Genomic DNA, 24696 nt, shown 5'->3' with positions numbered 1-24696 from the left:
ACTTATACAATTGTGTTGACTACTTGGTAGTCTAAGAAACCAGTATAGACTCAGGGGCTCTGTAGAAATGTAATTTGTATACTGACAGCCAATGTCTGAGACATTCTACCAGTGATCATGGCAGGCCAGTGTTGTAATTGCTTCATATTCTTGGTTAGGTACTACAAAGCTGTTAATGTGCAACTATACTTTGATTCCTTTTATACACTATATGATTTCAAACGTACTGAAGTAAATTCAAAAAAGTCTTCAATAGTTGGTAAATTGTCTTAGCCAGCGAGCCCCTTCACCGACGTGAACACCACGACATTCAGAAGCAGAATGAGGTCTGGGAGTTTACGTTAGTTGAATTTATTGGGTGGTTTTATAGTCCAGCCTTGTTCTTTAAGACGTTTGTATCAAGCATATGAACCACGCAACCGATGGTATAAGCTTTGCACACCATTTTGCACACAATTTCTTCAGGTTAGCAATATCACCGATATCCCATGACTGCTCTCCATGGCAGTTGATGTAATACTCTTAACGATAATCTATAAAGTACCTTAACCCTATCTAGACCGGGCTTTTTTGAGACTTCTTGGACCGGGGGGGGGGGGGCAACACTTAACGACAGTCAGTAAATTTCTAGCGAGGTCCAATCAAATGGCTGTTAGCAGGTCACCGAACGTCGCCAGATCCGGTCCTTTCAAATGCAAAGTAGCCAATTAACGCCAATCTACTGGCACGCGAGGGACAAGAATGAATATTTCACACCCATTGTCCGTCGATTACTGGTTCATTGTTAATAGCGGCAATACATTACGAAGTAACTTTACGTGGGACTTGCAGCACATGACTTTTAATCCTGCTTATGTAGAGCAGAACTACGCACTGAACAAGTTTTAAACATCGACAAGACCTGACTACACAACGCCTTATATTTGATAATGCAGTATAGCCATAACGCCACGCTTCGGAGAGAGCATTTTGGTATCTTTAGCATGGTTAAAGTTCTAAGCTGTAGCACTTCGTATCATGCATTTTCTTTAAATTTCATGTACGGAAATAATGTTCGGTGATAGACAATGTGACATACAAAACTTTACATTTATTGTCATCAGAAAATACAGGGAAGTAATGTCGCTATCGTGTTTGGCTGACCATAGTCTGCGCATGTATAGATTCAACAAAGGTAAGTATACAATGTCGAAGGAAAAACAAAACTAGATGCATAGGTAATACTTAACGATGATAAACAAAAGCGGGTTTATCGGCTCTTTTGAATGCCTGCGACTGGCTCATCCCAAAATGCCGTGTCAAATTAATTAGGCACGGTTATACGTACGACTGAACAAAATTCGCGATCTAATTCATACAACCTCAAAGCCGACTTGTTCTTAATGTAACATGAAATACGCACAATATTTGCCATGCTTTTTACATTTTACAATTTCTACGTATGTGTTAGTCTTGAGCGTCCAAAATCCTGACCCAGGACTAGCTTGGACTTGATTTCCCTCCATTTCTGTACGCGGCCCGTCTTCGAGAGCTTGCTTTTGGTGGGAAATGTTGGGTCGACTCGAAGAATTTCACCTTCGTGGGGATCTTTTCCCTCCCGCAATGACCGCTCCATTAGCGCTAGTGCAGCGCCATTGAAGCTGTAAAACTTCATCTCTTCAGTCCCTTCGCGTTTTGGTGGTGAAAGTTAACTTTACAAACTGATCTAGATGTATACGTACGGAAGTAGTGGGAATAACAACTGAAATGCGCTTGGTTTGAGTTGATGACATTTACATAAGACCAGGGGTGTTAACAACCCAAAACTCGACCGTCATTGGCTAATTGTCGGTGACGTTCGGTGACCTGCGAGCAGCCATATGATTGGACCTCGCTAGAAAGTTACTGCCCGACATTTAGTGTACACGCGGGGGCCCGGGGCTCTTTCGACCCCCCCGTCATAACTTCCGAACGGTAAGCTCTATCATCACCAAATTTGCAGGGAGTGATGATCACGTAAAGTTTTATAATTCCTGTAATTTTGGTGACGTTATGACGTAATATGACGTAATTATGACGTCATCGATGTGATTTTATTGGCTAAATAGGGAATTCCCATAATTTCTAAAAACATTAGACAAAATAGTGCGTATTATTGATTTAAAGGTATGCCAAGACATTTGACGTCAGTTGTGACTAAGTTGACGTCAAAACGACGTCGGAGAATGACGTAATGTGTTGTTAGCGACCCCCTGGGATCCGCCATCTTGGATCGGACATTTTGAAATTTTTAAAAGTACATTTTTTCCATGTATGATCCCAAATAACAATCAAAATAGACTAAAAACATTAATCTGAATGTTTCTGGTTAAGATAATTCCAGGTTGTGACCAATTTAAAGGCAAAAAAGGCTGTTTATACCGAAAATAATGATTTTGTCCGCCATCTTGGATTTTGAGCGATGACGTCATCAAATTAGCATAATTTATGAATATTAAATCATGGCAGTTACATTAAATCACATGTGATGTCATACATGAAAGAAACTAGTGTGGTTGAGCAAGAAAACATTGGAAACAACTATGTTTTTATCGAAATTAGTGAAATTTGCATAAAATGCCTCTTCAGAAACCCGTTGCCATGGCAACACGAAAAATGCTAAACTTATACTTTTATCATAATATTGTTGCCAACTAAATTTTAGGAAAAGTCACCAAGTTTGGTTGTCCTACCATACGTCGTTTGGCAGTAATACGATGTCAAAGTTGGCGCGGGCACTTTTAGCCCCCCCCCCCCCCCGGTCTAGATAGGGTTAAATTATGTACAACCTGTATCAACGGCCAAAATTATTACCTAGACAGCATTAAAATGATATATCTATACATACAGATATATATGGATGGGTTTAGGACTTGGGGAAGAGCCAAAACTATAATAGTGTGTTCTCGTATGACCTTTAAATATCAAGGGGCCTAGTAATGTTGGTGCAGATGTGACCTGCTTGACCGACTTAAAAAGGAATACATCTCATGTACATGGGTCATTCCGGGTTTCAAAAGCAGTAGAACCTGATATAAACAACTTGAGCTTAAAGGTTCATCTGTGTTGGTAGAAATAATTCTGAAACAGGTTTTAACTGTAATTTCCAACACAAAAATTGAACACAAATGTCTGCAACTTATTATCCACTGCTCACCGAGCCACGTGTCTTATCTGCATAACGTGACGTCATCTTAGCGGTGCATTGCTCATTCCTTGACAAAGACTGGTGTTGTACAGTCGAAAATTTGGGTAAGTCCAAATTTTTTGTTGGAAATTACAGTTAAAACTTTATTTTGTACAAAATTAGTGTAAGAAACGTCTAATCTCTTTCGATGTCCCTATTTTATCAGCGTATCGGAATGGACTAGATGTTTTTCGAAGTTAAATGGCTTTAACAAGATAAAAGTCGTACTTGTATAATAATATAGTGTGTGTTGACAATGAAAAGTGTATGATGCTACGCGTGAAAGCTTCCTTTTAGCTTGTCTTCTTCACAAAGGATCCGGCAAACTTTCCACTCCTAAACTTGGGCACTGCACTTGTGATCACAACTCTGGCTGGATTCACATAATTTCCTTCACTTTAAGTGTCCCTGTCATTTCTTTCATGTCGAGATGCGGCAGCGCAGTTACACTGATCATTTAGCACCTAGCGAATCATTGGACACTTAAGGCAATATGTTCTCAGCAGAGGCCAGGACTTTCCATTAGTGTAGCTTGTTTCATCCAGAAACTTACTATTCTCTTTGAACTTGACATAAACCTCTTAAAGGCTCACATGGGAGAGACAGCAGTTATTTTGAGGCGTCTCTACCTTAAGTGCTAAAGGCAGCAGTAAATGCTTGTGATTTTGGGCGTACCTCATCCCTTCTATCCACCGGTATAACTGTTTGACCGTTGGGGCACCACAAAAAAACTGGCAACCAGTTTTCTCCACCTTTCATGATGGTTTTCTGTTTTTTTTCCATGCTTCACTCAGTGTCATGCCTGTCCATTCTCTGATATCATCCTCCTATATTTTCCGTTGCTTACCCCTCTTTCTTCCTCCCTGGACCACATGTCCCATGACATATTAGCTTGCAGCTCAAAACAATCAATAATCACATCGATCCACTTAATTGAAAACAACCAGCATCGATTCTTCTTCTTTAATGAGAAACACAACAAATCATTTCAATGGGTGAAATCCTCTGGATCTCAACAGCCTTTCAATTTAAATATCTATTTACACTGTGAATGTGAACCAGTCAGCATTGCCTTAAGGAACTTCCTGATGGTCACCGAAACGTTGGTTTAATAAATCACTTGGTTGTGTAAAAAACAGTCTTTTCAATCATCTGTATCTATTAACACCTTAGTGAACACGACGTACATCAGAATATTCAACAATCTTGGCTGTGAAATATAATATTAATAAACACGAAATGATAAACCACGCGATAAATACCACCACCCAATAAATATCTCTAAATACTTCTGACGGTTTGAGTCTATACCATGTACCATGTATAAAACTATAAACTATTCCTTGGCGTGAATAACTATATTTACTAGGTGTATTCATTCTCACAGTCTGAAAGTTAGTTTGTACTTTTGACTCACCTCTGTTCAGACCAGACAATCAAAAAATATTTCAAACCGTGATTGTCAAAATTACATGGTTTAAATCTGAACATTATTACTCAAAGTCTCAATTAGAAATAAATCTCAACAAGGCCACAAGGCACAATATAAACTTGACAACAGTCTCAGGACACACAGTCAACTACATGAAAATGTTAGTAAAAAAAACTTCCGTAACAATCCGATAAAGATTTAATAGAAGAGCTAGAGTAATGATATCAATTCAATAAAGATATAATCATCTCTGACGCAGGCAATTGATATAAACTTTGTTTCCTGTGTATTACCAAATAATCCATGTTCCATATACGTGTACGTATACTGTATCATATATTGAATAGCGTAGTGTTTAGTCTTAAGTTATGTAGAACTCATTAGCATCGTTAATAGGCAAAGGCATATGTGTCTTGATATTTAGTACTGCTTACGAACTTGCCATACATTGTACCTGTGGCATTTGTGCAATAAAGTTTGAATTGAATTGAATTTTAATTGTATTTCAAAGTTATTACAGATGTTTGTATTTAGAAGTTTTCTGTGTGGTGAATGAAGGACACGCCGCCGAAGTTGAGCTTGTTCATTTCGTTGCATGCTTTTGTAACGTCTGCTGTCATTGGTGGAGGTCCGCAGCTGAACACCCCAAACAGGGTCTAAAAAACAAAAGCACATAAGATATAACTTTTTTAGTTCGTAGAATAGTCACTTGTTCCACTTGTTACCATTGTTAATCATAACTTGCACCATCTGTATTCTTTTTCTCTTGATCGTTTCATGTTGCAATTAGCCCTCGGGCAAGAACTTGTAGATAAAACTCTTTTATAACTTGAAAATCTGTAACAACGCGAGGGTGTCATGGGATATAGTGCAATACGTCAGCTACAAAACAGGAAATAGATTAGCGCTTTTGGTCATTATGACGAATCAAATAAAAGATCGAAAACTAACCTCTTGATTCGGGTCCTGAAGCGTATTTAAGAAGTATAGGAAGTACAGATTAGTCATTTTTACATGGCATTACAACACCTTTTGTTTCATCGGGAGCATGAGCTACAAAAAGCCTTTCTTCAAGATAGATCATCATCAACATGTTTCATACTTATCAAGTTGTAGCGTACACATAGCTTAGCCTCCAGTTTCCCTTCTTGTACATCATGATAGATAAAAGAATTTAGGCCGGACGTGGCGACCGTTATAATTTGTTTTCGCCCAGCGGTGTTCTCACGTAAAAACCCAGGGGCCATGTTCTTCAGTCTAGTAGAAAAGTATTGTCCATTATGGGCTAAACGTTTTTGCCCTGAACGATTTTCACTTTTTTTGATTATAGGTGCTTTTATTTATTTGAGTATTTGTAGAGTGATTGTAGGTGCTTTTATTCATCAGAGTATTTGTAGAGTGATTGTAGGTGCTTTTATTCATCAGAGTATTTGTAGAGTGGTTGTAGGTGCTTTTATTCATCAGAGTATTTGTAGAGTGGTTGTAGGTGCTTTTATTCATCAGAGTATTTGTAGAGTGGTTGTAGGTGCTTTTATTCATCAGAGTATTTGTAGAGTGGTTGTAGGTGCTTTTATTCATCAGAGTATTTGTAGAGTGATTGGAGGTGCTTTTATTCATCAGAGTATTCGTAGAGTCATTGTAGGTGCTTTATTCATCAGAGTATATGTGGAGTGATTGTAGGTGATTTTATTCATCAGAGTATTTGTAGAGTCATTGTAGGTGCTTTTATTCATCAGAGTATTTGTAGAGTCATTGTAGCTGCTATTATTCATCAGAGTATATGTGGAGTGATTGTAGGTGCTTTTATTCATCAGAGTATTTATAGAGTGATTGTAGGTGCTTTTATAATTATTTATCGCGAAAGTAGGCATATATTCATTTTCGTAAAACGATAAATCTGATAGAAGATTGAAGACTGACCTCAGGATGCTCCTCTTGTAGCGAAGTTAGGAAGAACTGGAAGTCGGGACGCCCGAAGTGAGTGATGGAGTTCAGGCCGGTGAACAGGCTGCGTCCGGAGATACGCTGGAAGTGGCGCTCACAAATGTACTGGGGGATTCAAAATGACGTTTGAAGAATTTCAAAGCTCAAAATTAGACCACAAAGTTTACTGTCTCTATGTCCTGAAAGCTACTACCATAACCATTATCACCGTGACTTTGTTTTGCCTACAAGAATATTTGTTTATTTGAATATCGCTTTTGGTAAAATGGCAAACAAAGCAATTCAGAGGCAATTGAGGCAGTGTCGAGCGTCTTGTAGAACTGTGTGATGATGTTATCGAGGATACTCAAACAAACACGTGTCATACCAGCAGTCCTGAGGTCAGATTTCTGGTAGAACTGTGTGATGAAGATGCTATCATACTTGTTGACCAAGCATATTTTATAAACAAGCAAACAAACATGTGGCGTACCAGCATGGTGGTCCTGAGGTCGAACTTCTGGTAGAACTGTGTGATGAAGATGTGCACGCTGACCAGGTCGTTCTTGTCCTTCTCCTCCACCTCCCGGATGATGTCAGTCAGCCACTCGAACTGCTTCTGGGTCCGAGTCACCCACAAGAAATAAATCTAAAGTATGCAAATATGAAAATTCATATCAAACCTTCTTGTCTGTCGTAGGGGTTCAAGATGAAGGCATTGTCAAATTTGAGACATACTCCATAGTCATTTACAAAGTCGTTCCCTTCACTCATCTACATGTTAACATGAATTTGTAATCTACAGTTTAAAAGTGACTGCTTGAGGCAAAGTGTCTCTCAATGTTACATGATAATTTAAAGAGTTTCTAGATCCAGATTTGACTTTGTCGTGCATTGTGTCCATAAATATGAAAATGGTTTGTTCGTTTTTCTCTTGGAGAGGGGGTAGCCAAAATCTATCCATTAGCAGATGCCCTCAATAGAAATAAGTTTTCCTACAGATGCATACAGTATTTTTTCATTTGTGCAAGCCAAATTAGCGTGCTCACCTTCTTGCAAACAAACTTGGCCCCCATCTCCGACTTGTGCACGATGTCCTTCAGGATGGCGGCGAACGGCGTGACCCCGATCCCTCCTCCGATCAGGACGGCCACGGGGAACTTGTACCAGTCCTGGTGACCCTCCCCATAGGGGCCGTCAACAAATACCTACAGGACGACATTTGTAAGATTGTTCAACACATGATAGTCATATTTGTGAAGAGTGCATATATACTCGCTGTCATAAAAGAAGAAACAACAACCTTGTTTTCCTGTATGCCGTTCATTCATTATTTTTGCCCCATCTTACATTTGTTTATTTCTTTCTTCCTTCGCTCGTTTTCCCAGTTAGGCAATGATATACAACCATGCTTATGACCCTGCAACAAACGTACTGCAAATCTAAATGACCAAGGACCAATAAAGACTAGAAGAAGACGTCTTCATTTTTTTTCAATTGATTATAAAAACTGTGCCAATTGGTAAAATAAAATACTTTGACGGCAGGAAATAGCGCAAAGCACCGCAAATAACAGCAAATAAAACTGAAATTTCTTACAATCTCACATCAAGTATTTAGAGGATGTAATCTTTAGAATAAAATATGTGTGACCTTTTCAAGCCAAGCCACATGACCAGTATTTGACATAACGTGGCAAAACAGCAACATAAAACTACATTTTCTTACATCCTCACATCAAGTTTGTAATCTACATGTTTAGAATCAAATATACTTATAACGTGGATTACCATAGGAAGTTCGTGTCCCTCTATCTTGGCGGGATCGTACACCTTCCTGAGGTTGTTGGTCCAGGGCCCGACGGAGCGGATGTGGAGGCTGAGGGTGTCCTCGTGCGGCGCTGATGTCAGCGTGAACGGGTGATACTCGTTATTTCCCAGGGCGGCCGAGGCGATGCGAACCCACTGCCCGGACTTGTAGTCGAAGTTTGCCGGTCGTTTGAGCTCCAACATTGTGACGGCTAAAAAGAGAAGAGAAAATGTATTGTGAAGTAAGGTTTACCTATTAAACAAAAAGTTCAGTCGTTCTTGGAAGCTTTCAAGACTATCACTGTCAACATTATTTTACGGCTATAAAAAGAAGTTTTTTTTAGGGGAAAGGTATCTTGTGTGAAGAAAACTTTACCTATTTGCCAAAATGTTTACACGCAACAAAATCCACTAGTCTAATAGTTCAAGACTGTCACTGACAACAGTGTTACAGCTAAAAAGAGATTTTCATCAACTTGAGAGAAAAGTTAGTTAATACGGAGACTTGATATATTTGACTAAACGTCTCTTTCACTCAACAATGTTCTTTGAACCTTTCGAGACTGTCTGTTTATAATCAAAACTTGACATGCCTGTCAGAGTAACACAACCGATTTTTTCCTTATCCACAATACATCTAGTAACCACTGCAGTTAAGCCAGAACCAGAGAGAGGGCACTTTTGTATGTATGAATCAGAACTCACCGGAGGGCAGTAGTTCGGCCTTGAGGACAGGAATCTCCACCTTCTTGCGGCTGATGGACACCAGTTTGTCCAGGGTGAAGAGGACCAGAGGACCCAGCAGGAAGTAGTAGAAAAAGGGCTCCTGCATGGTGAAAAAGTTAAAACTAGTTTCAAGTACTGTAAAAGCAGAAATGTTCGCAGGGATTCAATTTCACGTTGGTTTTGAGCTCGCGCTTGTAACAATAGTAGCGCTACAGTAACACAATGGAAAGACTTTTCGCAGCGCTTTTACGTTCGCGATAAAGAGTTCTCCACGAAAACCATGTACATAAAACCATCGCGAATATTTCTGCATTTACAGTATTCCAACAAAGACGAAGAAATAGTAAACAATTGTAGAATATGAACATGTGAAAACAATGAAATATTGGTAACTGATTGGACTAACCATGCATGTATAGTCCAATGTATTACTTAAACGAATGAGAACATCTTTCAAAGATATCTTTACCTTAAAGCATAAGAGTCGTCATCTCCTGTCTTGAAGAAGGTGTTACCATCATGGTGTTCAACAATGTGTAGGGGTTAGGGTAGAAATTTGACATACCTGCACCAGACATATCTGCACCCATGGAGCACTGTGAGGGGGTACAATGTCGGGTACAAGTTGTGTAAAAAGGTTAGGGATATAAATTTAGCTATAGAGTAAGACGTACCTGAACTAAATGGCCGGTCCCGTGCACGACTGTGAGGATGTACAACGTCGGGTACAGGTTGTGGGTAAACCAGAAGGCCTTGAACACGTAGCGCCGGGCGTACTGCGTCGCGAAGACGTACATCACAGCCAGGACCAGGACAAGTAGCACCCCGGTCATGCCTAGAGTTTTTAAAATAGAATACATATCTTAGGGACATACAATGTTATGTTACTGCTCGTGCAGAAAATGTTAGCACCTTTTTGTAAGTTAAAGACACAGTACATACATGTTGCAAAAGTAACTAACAGCTCTGAGCTCTCTCTTGAAAATTCAACTTCTTCTTGAAGATTTTAATCTACGATTAAAAATTTACAAGTACTTAAACCTTTTAGACAGGCCTATAAGGCTATGTGTGCTTGATGGAGGTTTAAACTTCCAAAATGGTTTGAACTATTTACAGGAGTAGCTCACTCACCTGTGGTGGTCTCGTACAACCAGTAGTGGAACTTTGGCAAATCAAACGACCTGTGAATAACAGTGTAATGTGAAAAATCAATTGACATAATTGCATGACTGAGATCCCAAATTTGCATCAATAGAAACCAAATAATGTATTGGCTACTTGAATATCCAAATGACATAATCTGACACGAAACAATGAATGTGGTCAACATAAATCGATGCATCTTTCCAAAAATATTTATTGGGGCTATGCTGACCACTGCCTCCTCTACGTAGAATACTCTTTGGGTCCTTATAGTCAAAACATGTATTGTAATCACCATTCTAGATCTATATCTTATCTTAGACGTTCTGTTGTTACCAGGACTATGCTGGCCACTTCCTCCTGTACGTATGGTACCATTTGGTCCTTGGGTTAATCATTTCATATTCCATTGTTTGCTGTTTGCATGAGTTGTAGAAGACCTTACGAAAGTCGCTGTAATTTTGTTGTGTCGATAAAGATTTCATATATAATCAAAGCATGCGTTGTAATTAATGCTCTAGATTTACATCTTATTTTAGACGCCCATACGTTACCTGTGGTAGAAGTCCCTGAAGAGACAGGTGAGGTCGTCCGCCGGTTGAGTGGAGATGTGGTAGAAGTTGATGCCGTGGCCAAAGCAGTGCATAACTGGTCAGAGTCGAAAACAAGGAAATAGAGACTATAGTATTTTCAAATATCAATACTAACGTTATATACATGTATTTGTATGTGTAAGACATAATCATGAACAATAGCAGCGGACTGGGGGAGAACTTAAAGCTCGAATAGGGCATACATTTTATTATTCATTTTTGTGGAATTCTATGGAACAGAGACAATGTCATTTAACATCGTTATTTAGCTGCTAGTGTTATTGAGTTGATCATCTCATAAACAAACCACTACAGCATTACAGGAGTTTTAGATCTACACAATTCCCATCAATTTATTTCTTCAAAGCAGTATAAAATCTTTGTATGTTTATCAACTAATCATAAAGGCAATATATGTTTCCCCATTCATACACAATAGCAACGCAGAAAAGTTAATATTTCTAATGGCTTTAAACAGCCTTTAAATATAAAGCACATCTGTACTTTACACCATTACTAAGAAGCGAGAAGAAGCCAAAACCATGTAATTATCAAACTAGTGCTAGCTTGTCATTGCTTATATTTGTAAACTGTATATGTATTACTTTACCCAGTGGGTATATGTGTACAATAAATAAGTACACCCATTCAATAGTTCAAGTAGAAATAAAGACTGTCTTACTGGTGAAGAAGAGCGCAGACATGGCGACGATCTTGTGCATGGCGATGGCGGAGTCGAAGGGGATGTACCGGTGCAGGAAGGTCTCGCGCATGTGCGTGATGGTGTTCCTGCACATGGTGAGGAGGATGACGGAGTACGTCCACATCATCCCGCTGGCGGCTCCGCGCGTCACCGACACGCCGAACCCCGTGATCCGCCGCAATCCAGCGTGCTCGCGTTCCACTGAGTAAACTGGTAGTGGAATAAATGTTCGTCAATTATTCGTCATTTTGTATCATAACAGCCAGTAGGTACTAGTATACCTCAGTAATATCTAATCGGAGCGTGCGTTCACGAATGTACAAAACAGACAAAAACGCCCCTGCAGTTCCTCATCATGCCGCTGGCGGCGCCGCGAGTCACCGACACGCCGAACCCCGTGATCCGCCGCAATCCAGCGTGCTCGCGCTCCACAGAGTAAACTGGGGGTATGAAAGGATTGGAAGAGATCAATTGATTGATAACAGTACTGTTGCCTAAATGTAGTAGAGGGATGTCCTTCTAATGGCTTAGCTCGTAGCAGCATCACAGTTGAGTTCCTATTAGTTGGTAACTAGGAGACCCAAGTGTTGGGCCAGGACATCTCAGTTGGGGCTGTACCTGTCTTTCAGAGGGGACTTGAAATTGGGGACCTGTGTTCAAGGAGGTGCCTCAAGCATGTTAAAGAGTAACTTAAGGTTTCGCGCATGTGCGTGATGGTGTTCCTGCACATGGTGAGCAGGATGACGGAGTAGGTCCACATCATCCCGCTGGCGGCGCCGCGGGTCACCGACACGCCGAACCCCGTGATCCGCCGCAGCCCAGCGTGCTCACGCTCCACTGAGTAAACTGGGGGTATGAAAGGTGTGAAAGAGATCAATTAATTGATAACAGTACTGTTGCCTAAATGTAGTAGAGGGATGTCCTTCTAAGGGCTTAACTCGTAGCATCTTCACAGTTGAGTTCCTATTAGTTGGTAACTGGGAGACCCAAGTGCTGGGCCAGGACATCTCAGTTGGGGCTGTACTTGTCTTTCAGAGGGTACATGAAATTGGGGACCTGTGTTCAAGGAGGTGCCTCAAGCAAGTTAAAGAGTACGGTTTCGCGCATGTGCGTGATGGTGTTGCGGCACATGGTGAGGAGGATGACGGAGTAGGTCCACATCATACCGCTGGCGGCTCCGCGCGTCACCGACACCCCGAACCCCGTGATCCGCCGCAATCCAGCGTGCTCCCGTTCCACTGAGTAAACTGGTAGTGGAATAAATGTTCGTCAATTATTCGTCATTTTGTATCATAACAGCCAGTAGGTATACCTCAGGAATATCTAATCGGAGCGTGCGTTCACGAATGCACAAAACAGACAAAAACGCCCCTGCAGTTCCTCATCATACCGCTGGCGGCGCCGCGCGTCACCGACACGCCGAACCCCGTGATCCGCCGCAATCCAGCGTGCTCACGTTCCACTGAGTACACTGGGGGTATGAAAGGAGTGAAAGATTATTTTATTGATGACAGTACTGTTGCCTATATGGAGTAGAGGGTTGTCCTTCTAATGGCTTAACTCGTAGCAGCCTCACAGTTGAGTTCCTATTAGTTGGTAACTGGGAGACCCAAGTGCTGGGCCAGGACATCTCAGTTGGGGCTGTACCTGTCTTTCAGAGGGGACTTGAAATTGGGGACCTGTGTTCAAGGAGGTGCCTCAAGCATGTTAAAGAGTAACTTAAGGTTTCGCGCATGTGCGTGATGGTGTTCCTGCACATGGTGAGCAGGATGACGGAGTAGGTCCACATCATCCCGCTGGCGGCGCCGCGGGTCACCGACACGCCGAACCCCGTGATCCGCCGCAGCCCAGCGTGCTCACGCTCCACTGAGTAAACTGGGGGTATGAAAGGTGTGAAAGAGATCAATTAATTGATAACAGTACTGTTGCCTAAATGTAGTAGAGGGATGTCCTTCTAAGGGCTTAACTCGTAGCATCTTCACAGTTGAGTTCCTATTAGTTGGTAACTGGGAGACCCAAGTGCTGGGCCAGGACATCTCAGTTGGGGCTGTACTTGTCTTTCAGAGGGTACATGAAATTGGGGACCTGTGTTCAAGGAGGTGCCTCAAGCAAGTTAAAGAGTACGGTTTCGCGCATGTGCGTGATGGTGTTGCGGCACATGGTGAGGAGGATGACGGAGTAGGTCCACATCATCCCGCTAGCGGCGCCGCGGGTCACCGACACCCCGAACCCCGTGATCCGGCGCAATCCAGCATGCTCGCGCTCCACCGAGTAAACTGGTAGTGGAATAAATGTTCGTCAATTATTCGTCATTTGTATCATAACAGCCAGTAGGTATACCTCAGTAATATTTAATCGGAGCGTGTGTTCATGAATACACAAAACAGACAAAAACGCCCCTGCAGTTCCTCATCATGCCGCTGGCGGCACCGCGAGTCACCGACACCCCGAACCCCGTGATCCGCCGCAGCCCCGCGTGCTCTCGTTCCACAGAGTAAACTGGGGGTATGAAAGGAGTGAAAAAGATCAATTAATTGATCACAGTACTGTTGCCTAAATGTAGTGGAGGGATGTCTTTCTAATGGCTTAAATCGTAGCAGCCTCACAGTTGAGTTCCTATGAGTTGGTAACTGGGAGACCCAACTGCTGGGCCAGGACATCTCAGTTGGGGCTGTACCTGTCTTTCAGAAGGGACATGAAATTGGGGACCTGTGTTCAAGGAGGTTGAAGAGTAAGGTTTCGCGTGCACACGTTCCATCGAGTAAACTGTAATCAGCATAAAAGTTCATCTGTGTTTACTTAGTAGATTTCTAACGTCTCGGAAACATCACGAGGCATGGGCAGTCGTCCTGAAGAAGAAGAGATCTGGTCGAAAAGTCGTTGTGTTTAAGCAAGGAGGTTTTATATATAAAACCTCCTTGGTTTAAGTAATACGTAAAATAATAATAGATTTACGTGGAGGAAAGGGACTGATCGAAAGCTTTTTGGTAATTGCCGGTACTGTATATTATGTGTAAATATCGTTCGTTCGGGACCGCATCTGTTAGCAGCGACACCTAGCTGCAATACGAAATAGAACTGGTCAGTATTACCTTGCCGAAACGTCGGTTTTAATCAAAACCTTTGATATCCAGTGACTTGCTAACCTGATGAGACTACTGACGAATATACAAAACAGACAAAACATAATGGTTCAAAAAGTCGCAGTCCACTCACAGTAAGCCCTTTCAATGAAGATCCCTGCGGTCACCAGCAGGTACAGCGTCATCCAGAAGATCTGCAGCTTGTTGTTCTGCACCTTGCTCGTGAAGCTGTTGATCCGCTGACTCAGCTTGTTGGCGGTGTAGATCTTGGACTTGGTGCCGAACCGCAGCCTCCGTTCTGGTTCGGACCCTGACGGCACGAGCGTGTGACGACGCCGTAACTCACCAGGTTTGTTACTATGGAAACAGGTAAAAAGCAACATATAAATTCGAATTTCATGCATGAAAAATGTGAACGCTCCAAACATGTAGCGCAGCCTCCGTTCTAGCCCTGTACTGTCGCCACCAGCGTGTAGTGACGCCGTAACTAACCAGGTTCGTTACTATGGAAACAGGAAAAAAGCAACATATACATTCATAGTGCATGCATGTAAAATGCGAACGCTTCAAACATGTACCGCAGACTCCGTTCGGGCCCTGTCGCCACCAGCGTGTGGTGACGCCATAGAATCCCTAGCTTTGTTACTGTAGAACCAGAAAAAAAAGAAAATACGAATTTCTTGTATTGAAAATGCGAACGCTCCAAACATGTACCGCAGCTTCCCTTCTGGTTCGGACCCTGACGCCACCAGTTGCTATGGAAACAGGAAAAGATAACAGACAAATTTCTTACACTGAAAAAGTATTTCCGAAAATAATTTCACCAGTTTGGTAGAACATACTAGGATATTGGAGTTTTCTTTTTACACATTCAGTGAGTCTCACCTGTTGACGGTGAGAAGCAGCACTCCGATCAGAAGCTCTGAGGAAGGTGTCTGACAGACACCAAAACGTCAGCAGGGAAACTTACCGGTTGTGTTAAAAGAAAACTCAAGTATCCAATTGAAAATGTATGTTTGCAAACATACCTCCAAACATTATGACCTGGCATGGGTAACGGATACTATTATGGATAAGAAATCTGGAATTTGATGCACAAATCTGTTTTTGTTTTGTATATATTGTTGCATTGTTTGTACCAAGCGCCACTCAGAAAAGCAGTGCTCAATCACTGAGAGAGCCACTCTTGTAAAACAAACAATAACTAGAAAGGCAACATTTGCGAGCAAATACAGCATGTTTAGCCATACTCCTCGCCATGCAAAAAATGGACTCTCCCAAAATAACAATGGACCATTCTAAAATACTTGCACTAAAAAAAATGAATCACCCAGTCCAAAATTGAGTCTTCCAGTAGCACCTCAACACAATATGGACCAGTCCACAACCATATCCACTTATTGATTAACAAATACACTTCTGCTAACAAATGGACTTTTTCATAATCATTCCAGCTCAAAATTGAAAGAAATAATTAAAGAATCCTCCCCTTGCAAGAATGGGATATTCCGTGCCATTTCCATGTAAACCAGTCGAAAAATATCCGCTGAAAATTACACTCTTGCGCATAATCAACCCAGTTCAAAATTGAATTAAAAAAGATCAACCCCACGGAAGAATGAAGTTTTCCATAGTATACATATGAAGATTTGACAGAAGAAGGAAATGACCAAAAACAACATATTTGAGTCAATTCCAAGTCACCGAGAGGGTTTTAATATAATATTTGTAATATGTTTGAACTATTTTGATTAAAAGAATGTCTAAGTCACAATAGTTCTAAAGTGTTCAAACAATTAGAATTGAAACTTATAACATGTTTGAACTTATTTCACATACGTTGGAAACATTTCGAACGTAACTACACAAAAAATCTCTTTATTTAGAACAGTTTCAAACCATCTATCCAAATGTTTCAATGTTCGAACAATTTGTAACAAAAGATTTTCACAATTGCCCCCATAAACGAAGGTGCTAAGTCCTCCTGTGTGTTTCTGCCTATTTTCGGTGGCCGCGCTAAACCACCAGCGGATTTGTTTTGACGGAGCGTCACCCGCGCGCGACGATGTACACTGTTCGGCACCGCTAATATCCGGCATTTTCCCGCTCCAAAACACTCCACAAGACCCACGTTTTTAGTGTTTTGCCTCGTGTGCAACACGATTCGATTTGCATTACTAACGGGACGAAAATGTTATGATAGAAAAAAATCACCCCGTCCCGGCGTCCGTCCCAAAAACATAAACGACATGAAAATATATTTTCTTACAGATTCAATCACGAAAATCAAGAGCATGGGATTCCAAATTTTCGCAACGGCCGACCATTTATCATGGTTGAACTTCCTTCCAAGGCGTGCGATAGATAAACATTCCCGGCACATAATAGTCACTAGTACCAGACTAACGCAAGCTCATGATGATAATAGGGAGAAAGTTTGTCAGTGAAGTTTGGCCACCAGAGGGTGCATTCATTTAACGTTACAAGCTAGCGCAAACGGGCGAATCATTGACCTTACCGGGGACTGACTCTACTGGCCTAATCATTCCTTTTTTGCCGAATTCTACGATCCATACGCCCGTACGTAGGACATGTAGGAATGCCTGGTGGACGCTACACATCACGGGAGACGCGTGTTGGTCCGAGACAGACAGCGGCGTGCTTTCGATCGCGTAGCGGCGACGCACCGCTGCGACAACGTGCGGGACCAAAACGCCTGTCCCCAGTGAGACCGTGTGTTTTGCGCGGCATGCCCCGAATCCGTCTACCATTGCTGAATGTAGCCCGATTCATAGAGGTCTATTTTGTAAGCATTATTTCATGTACCCCTCAGCGTGAGAATTCCTTGTGCAACACTTCGCTACATTATATATATTGAAGTTTCCCCACGCACCGCCTACCACCCGCCTCTGATCATGTATGCGGCAGAGAGAGATCATCAATCAATTTTGTCAGGAGTTGCGCGCCAGTCTGAGGAGAAACGATCTCCCGTGTTGTGTTGAAGAATTTGGAGTTTGAAAATATCTGGAATAACTAGTGCTAAAATAAACATTCACAAAATCATTGATTTAACTTATTTTCTGTTATAAAATTTCCTAAACTGCAGTTTAACCACTCAGTTTAACGAAACATGGTGTTTTCCCGATAATGACGTTAAATGTTTATGTCCGGTCTTTCCTCCTCGTAAGCAAACGAGGCGATATGTAACGTTACAGAAGCTGAGCGCGCTCGTTGTTTTGTTGTGCTAGCCATGCCGTGACGAGTCTTCGATTATCTGTAGTTGTTGAAGGACACACAGAAATCTTCGGACTGTAGTTTTACCGCTTCGAAGGGCGTGACAGTCAACGGTACTAGTAGTAAGGTTTGAACGAGCGTTGTGTTTCTCAGCTCACCTCAGTTCCAAACGTAAACAACGGGTGCGGGTTAACGTGAGCGGCGGGGGATTTGTTCGGCTGGCGACACCCCCGTACCGTGCCGATAGCGTGGTGTGTGTCGTGTTTCCTTGAAACTAGATCTATTCAAGATTTTAACAAATTTGATGGAAACTTTTCTGTCCGGCGTAGTAGGATTTTGGGAGTACCCAACCGCGCTCTTCACGTGGAAATTTTTGATACCGCGAAAGTAAACAAAACACCTACGATCGCCTGCCAGGCTTCTCGCGGTGGGCGTCTTTATTGGTCTATCATTAGGTGCTATCAGCTACTTAGCAGGGACGTGTAGATTGCTTTCGTATGGCTCATTTAACCAATGTTCGAAACTGTACGAACAAAAGATGAATCTATATTGTGATAGTTTCGAAACTTATAGCAATATTGTACATGTATCTTTGTTAAAAAAAGAGTGAACAAAGCCATGTAATGACATGTCCTAGGAATTCCCATACCATATTTGGCATGAATACTAGCACACCTGCGCCAGGAATGCAAGATAATTAGATTAAACCAATTGACCAATCAGGTGGTCGCAAGGCTCACAGGCATGCAAGGCCAGGTGCAAGGCACTTGGGGTCAATGACCTTTAGGTCATATGTAGTATTGAAAGTGACAGAAGTGGCAAATATTGTCAAGAAAGCCCAAAATAAATCGTTTTGAATATATGTATGCCAAAAATGGGAATGTAGTCCTTTAAATATTTGCTCAAGCCACATATACAGCAAATTTTAGGTCATTCGGTTGAAATACCAGGGCGCAGGAGGCCAAGATATGCTAAAAATAGCCTAAAAACCTCAATAAAATCACTTTCAAGGTCAATATAAAAAAACGGAAAAGAACGCACATTGGTTTTTGCCTACATTACCTCTGTACCAAATTTCAGGTCATTTGGTCAAAAAATGACAGAGATGAATCGATTTGAAAATTTGACAGGAGAAGAAGAAACATGAGTAAAAACAATATGTTTAGCCATACTAGGTATGGCTAAACATAAATATATGATTCGACAAATAATGGAGTACCAGGAGGCATAGCAGGAGAGTCGGTGATAATGTTGGTTGTACCCCTCCCCCTCTTCCAACAGTACAGTCTAGTATATCATATGGACCATTAAGTTTTAATGTCATCTTTTAAATTTGTTTTTCGACTTACTTGTAGGCCTGATGGACTTGGGTCAACCGAATTATAGTACTCTCTCTCCGCAAGGCTGGTCTGGGCCCAACAACTTTAGTGTCAGGAATCTTGATATTGTCTGCAAACAGCAACGAAGAAGAGTATTTTTTCAACTCAAGATTTGCACATTCAAAATTAAAGTAACTCTGAAAAAAAAAGCATACAGTGCACAGTGTAGTATTGGATTGCCGCTTTGAGGGACTATTTATTTAGGGATATTTTGGATCCCAATAACGATGCTAGTTGACGTAAGGGTACCAAAACTGAAGACACTAGAAGATCGGCACCAATACTTAAAAAATAATAATGGTGCAAGTTGGGGTGCCATAGCTTAACATCATTAACGGTGCCCAACTCACATCGAAGCTTCATCGTCCTCGAATCTTACACTATCAAAACTGTTATGATTCTCTACAGATTGCCAGTTTGTTTAGTATTGGCAATTTTCGCCGTATATCGTTGGGAGGGGGGTGTTTTGTGCAATGGCAGGTTTATGCAACAAACAAATACAGACCTCATGGCAGCACAGAGGCTGAATTAATTGGCTTAAGCTTGTTTACAATTAAGACATGAAAATCTGCTGATCAACATCAACACAGCAATCCACAACAGCAGATCGCTTCCACATCAGCAGTATTCTACATATTGTCAGACTGTTAAATTCCTCGCTCTACTAGACGAGAGCGCCACCCGCATGTAAACTTTGTGCGAAACCTACTCAGTACCCGTACTGCGAACGCTTAAGTGCAATTATAGTTTTTAACCGCTTCAAGCTTAAGATTTTATCGTAAGCTACACTATTTTAATGTGTTGGTATTTCATAATTCTAACGTATGTACCGCATCATTAATGTGGAACAGAGCTGTTGTGATGTCTGTACATCAATTCAGCCATGTATGGCTGCAAGCTGTTGGACAAGGATTACTTCAATAAAACCATTGTATAAAACGTCCCACCTGGTAGATCCACCTGGAGCCCCGCCCTGTTGAGGGCGTGTTTCTGGTCGCCCAGGATGCCGAGGAAGTCCTGCAGAGTCAGTACCTCCTGGTCACTCACCCCTCCTGCCTCCATCATGGCGTCCACCAACTGGTTCAACTGGTCCTGCTCAACCTCCGTGTTTACCATCTCCATCATTGACCTGCAGGGTAAACAGTTGTTTGTTTATTTTTTATTTTTTAAATTGCTTTTCCATTCTGTTATCCCACTCTTTTCTATCATCAAGTCCACAAGCTGGTATTCACCATGTCCATCATCGACCTGCAATGTTCGTTCGTTAGTTTAGACCCTTGTAGTGCTCGAGACACATCCCCGAATACATTGCCCCCATTTTACGTCCCTACCAAAAGATGGGTGCAGCCCCAACTGATATGCCCTTCCCACGATTGAACCAGGGTCTCAAGTTAGGAACTAATAGAACTTGTGGGATTGCTACCAGCTGAGCTATAGGGTCATCCCTTAACTACAATGTGACAGCATTTTTTTCTTATAGTTTGTATTGAATATGTAGACTCCAAACTACACTATACCTATACTCTCTTTACAAATTCTTGAAGTCATCGGTGACTATTAACTGGAGTCAGCTGCGTTTAACGTTACTGTAGGAGCCCTTCAAATGGTTGTTCAGACGGTCGAATATTCAGAGAGTTGTGATAAAAGTGGTTTTAAGGTAAGTACTGCACTGTAAGCCGAACCTATGAATTAGAGTAGTTATAGATCCATTGTTAGATTAGATGTCCTGTCAGTGTCATCATATGAACGTTACCATGTATTTTGCATCCATATGCCTGTACTTAGCCCGGCATAGGGCATAAATGTACAATAAAGGTTATTATTATTATAATTGTTTAGAAGTTTCCGACCCTCACCTGAGCATGTTCTTGAAGTCCTCCTTGGTGAGTTTCCCATCTCGGTCCACGTCATACATGTTGAACATCAACTTGGCCTTGTCGTCACCAGTACCTGTGTAAACATAGACATAACAATCTTTATTGACACAACAAATGTAAACAGTACGCAGTAGACCTATGTAAACAGCACGCTGCAGTTAACAGGCTTCCTTTTGGATTGGGGTGCGGAGTTCGAATCTCAACCGAGCCATTTGACTTCTGAACGAGTGCACACAACTAGTAGGAGGAGATAAGTCGTTATTCTTATGCTTGAAGAGAGCTACATCTTAGCGTATTCTACGAACTCACTACACTCATAAAAAGATTCTTCGTGGTGACAATGAGTTAACCAATCATTTCCTAGGCTTGTAGGTACGACTTCAAAGTTTCCGTGTACATTTGTACCTCCATGCAATCATTATACAAATTCAAAGGTTAACTTCCCTTAACTTCCCTGATATCATTGCTTTTCAAAATAGAAATGTCTGAAAGAAGACATCACCAGGCTAGTTTCAGAACCAATAGCCATTCAGAAAGTATGAAGTCATAGTTGCCGTGTACCTCCTTGAGGCCTTGCAATCATTATACAAATGTCTACTTCCCTGCCATAGATTTTCAAAATAAAAATGTCTGAAAGAGGACATGCTCAGGCCACTCTCAAAATCCTCTCAACACCCATCTAGGAAGCGAGAAACAAACCTTTGGCGAAGATGACGATGACGTCCAGGAACTCTCGGAAGTTGATGTACCCGCTGCCGTCCCTGTCCACCAATTTGAACATCTGCTCGACGAAGATGGAGTCGGGCTTCATAGACAGGCACTGAGCAAATTCCGCCTCGGTCAGCTCACAGGAAAGGACCTCCTGGGCCTCGCGGAAGCTCATCTGGTCTTCGACTGGGTTGTCTTCGTCGAAGGCCTGAAAAATGTGGTATGATAGTCAAATAACTTAAAGGATTCTTTGTTTTTTTCTACTTCGCTCTTGGACAGCCAAGGACGACATAACCTATTTTAACGGTGCCACGTTCAGAGAACAATATATCTATTTTTACACCTGGGTGGAGCAAAGAAAGTCGTGTAAAGTGCCTTTCTCAAGGGCACAATATCTGAGAGATTATGAAAATATAAAGCTAACAGCAACATTTTTCACATAGAGGAATGAAGCTATTAAACTACTGCAATACACCGTACATATATGTTAATCACAATTCAGTCAGCACCAGACTATGACATTTACGAAATAGCACAGTAATATGGCGTAATGCATATTCATGGTTAACAAACATACCATTAAGTTTAGTATACCTGCTAGTAATTCCATTTTTTTCGTATTTCTCATTTGCGTTACTGTTACGGCACAGTGTAAAAACTAGTGTAGAAAGGCAATAATTGTCAGGTATAGTATGTAACTACAGATACAAATACAGATACAGGTATATACGGATACATATATGGATATGGATATGAATATGAATATGGATACCGACCTGAGCAAAGTTGATCCTGAAGAACCTCTCCAGCTGCTTCTGCCGGTCAGCCTTCGTCTTGACCTTGCTCATCAGCTCCTTGCCCTTCATCTCATGTTTGTTGCAGCTCAAACCCTCCTGTCCGAAGAACTTCTCCAGCTCGCGGAGACAGAAGTTGTGCTCGCCCATCGTGTCGAAATGCAGAATCTAGGACACAATACAAGAAGATGATGGTCAGATAGGATACCTAGTGGATAGTTGGATGGTACAATATTATACAACAGAGTAGATCAGAAAAGAGCACAAGCTGAACAAAATGAGATAAAAAGAAAACAAGAGTTTCTCCATCGTGTCGAAATGCAGACTCTATGACACAAAACAAAAAGATGATGGTCACCAAGAGGATGACGATGTAGAACCAGTAGAATGGAGATAAATAGGATATGACCATGGCATGCATTTGAATTCCCCTTCCATAGCTATAGCATAAATACTGATTTCAAGAAACAACAGTGATCAATAAACGGTTCAGCTTAAAGTCACTCAATGAACAGTTGAGTGGACAGAGAAGACAGACATTATGTACAGTGTATACATGTTAATCATGTACGGAGAAATTCACCTTGTTCTTTTCGACAAAAACAAAGAACGGAGGACCACGGATGCATGTCGGATGAGCGACACAGCGGAGATTCAAACTTACGACTCAATGGTCCAGAAGCATGGTCGCTAACCACTGGAGTACGCATGCTACTATTTAACTACATACGAAACTATTTTACCTACCAGGTCATACTCCTTAGGGATCTTCATGGCCAGCATGGTTCCGTTCCGCTCCACCGCCAGGTAGATGTCGAGCCTGGCGTGGTTCTTCAAGTCGATGGTCCGGATGGTGTTCAGACACTGGTCCAGAACCTTCACCTCCTTCCCCGGACCCAGCATCACCTGCACGCTGTGTTCTCCATCCTTCCCGCCCATGTACTCAGATGCTGTAGGAGAACAGAAGCGATAGATGTCAGAAGATTAGTACCTTCACCTCCTTCCCCGGACCCAGCATCACCTGCACGCTGTGTTCTCCGTCCTTCCCGCCCATGTACTCAGATGCTGTAGGAGAACAGAAGCGATAGATGTCAGAAGATTAGTACCTTCACCTCCTTCCCCGGACCCAGCATCACCTGCACGCTGTGTTCTCCGTCCTTCCCGCCCATGTACTCAGATGCTGTAGGAGAACAGAAGCGATAGATGTCAGAAGATTAGTACCTTCACCTCCTTCCCCGGACCCAGCATCACCTGCACGCTGTGTTCTCCGTCCTTCCCGCCCATGTACTCAGATGCTGTGGGAGATGAGAAAGAAAGAAGAATAACTTTATTGCGCGACAATTGCAACAAGTACAATGTATGTGAACTCGTACATACACGGCAGTAGGAATGTTGCTAATATCTAGCAGTTTAAAAGATTGTGTGTGGAAGCGTCACCCTTTTGGAATGGTACAGAGTGAGCACTAATCCTTTGATATTTCTCAAATATTTGTTTCGAATGGATGAGAGATGGTTTTCAAGGCAAGACTTTTTTTTACTTTGCAAGCCGAGTTTGCTAAAACCTTTTATTTGTTGTCTCCAGTCAGAGAAAAAAAACGTGTCTTTTAGGAAGTTTAGAAGCGATAGACTTCAGAAGACTTTGAACGGATTGGGATGCAAGAAGGGTTTAGTGAAAATGATTCGTACACTGTTTTCCGACAAGTAGGCATGTTGTTGAGGACTAGTTCTAACTAAATTTGGACGTACCAGTCTTTACAAGACTAGCATATTAATAGAGTTATTTTCCAATTTTCGAACTCAACCACTGATGTGATCAAATATAGGTGAATTTAACACCGACAAAACGTGTCCACTTTTAAATCTTCAACGTTGTTTTTGGCTATCATACAACATTATTACCTAAATGAAAAATTGACGTATTGTTTTTCTTGTATATTTTTTCCTTACCGAGTATGGTTGACGCCCCGCTCTCTCTGCGTGTTGCACTGGTGGTCTGAGTCTTCCTGTGCTCGATCCTCTCTTTGGCTTCTTTCAGTTTTCTCCGCTTGGCCAGACACACCAGCACCAAAACGCAGCCTTTAGAGAAAG

The 24696-nt window shown here is 41.8% G+C and overlaps 1 protein-coding gene across 1 annotated transcript in view; it reads right to left on the bottom strand.

Annotated features, from left to right (window-relative positions):
• Window positions 1-4138: 4138 nt before the first annotated feature.
• Window positions 4139-24696, bottom strand: part of LOC136426513 (dual oxidase 2-like) — a 32450-nt gene continuing 11892 nt past the window's right edge. Inside the window, exons 22-39 of the mRNA XM_066415178.1 lie at window positions 24556-24684; window positions 23356-23558; window positions 22591-22776; window positions 21806-22022; window positions 21086-21179; window positions 20177-20358; window positions 19200-19299; window positions 14750-14973; window positions 11513-11743; window positions 10792-10885; window positions 10226-10275; window positions 9769-9929; window positions 9074-9194; window positions 8351-8580; window positions 7610-7768; window positions 7054-7209; window positions 6558-6686; window positions 4139-5293 (exon numbers count right to left, since the gene is read on the bottom strand). Coding sequence (XP_066271275.1) covers window positions 5168-5293; window positions 6558-6686; window positions 7054-7209; window positions 7610-7768; window positions 8351-8580; window positions 9074-9194; window positions 9769-9929; window positions 10226-10275; window positions 10792-10885; window positions 11513-11743; window positions 14750-14973; window positions 19200-19299; window positions 20177-20358; window positions 21086-21179; window positions 21806-22022; window positions 22591-22776; window positions 23356-23558; window positions 24556-24684 — 2792 coding nt within the window. The 3' untranslated portion in view covers window positions 4139-5167. The remainder of the gene's footprint in view (window positions 5294-6557; window positions 6687-7053; window positions 7210-7609; window positions 7769-8350; window positions 8581-9073; window positions 9195-9768; window positions 9930-10225; window positions 10276-10791; window positions 10886-11512; window positions 11744-14749; window positions 14974-19199; window positions 19300-20176; window positions 20359-21085; window positions 21180-21805; window positions 22023-22590; window positions 22777-23355; window positions 23559-24555; window positions 24685-24696) is intronic.

Source organism: Branchiostoma lanceolatum, chromosome 2, assembly GCF_035083965.1.
Source record: "Branchiostoma lanceolatum isolate klBraLanc5 chromosome 2, klBraLanc5.hap2, whole genome shotgun sequence".
In the NCBI taxonomy this organism is placed as follows: Eukaryota; Metazoa; Chordata; class Leptocardii; order Amphioxiformes; family Branchiostomatidae; genus Branchiostoma; species Branchiostoma lanceolatum.
This window is presented reverse-complemented; position numbering and strand designations above follow the sequence as displayed.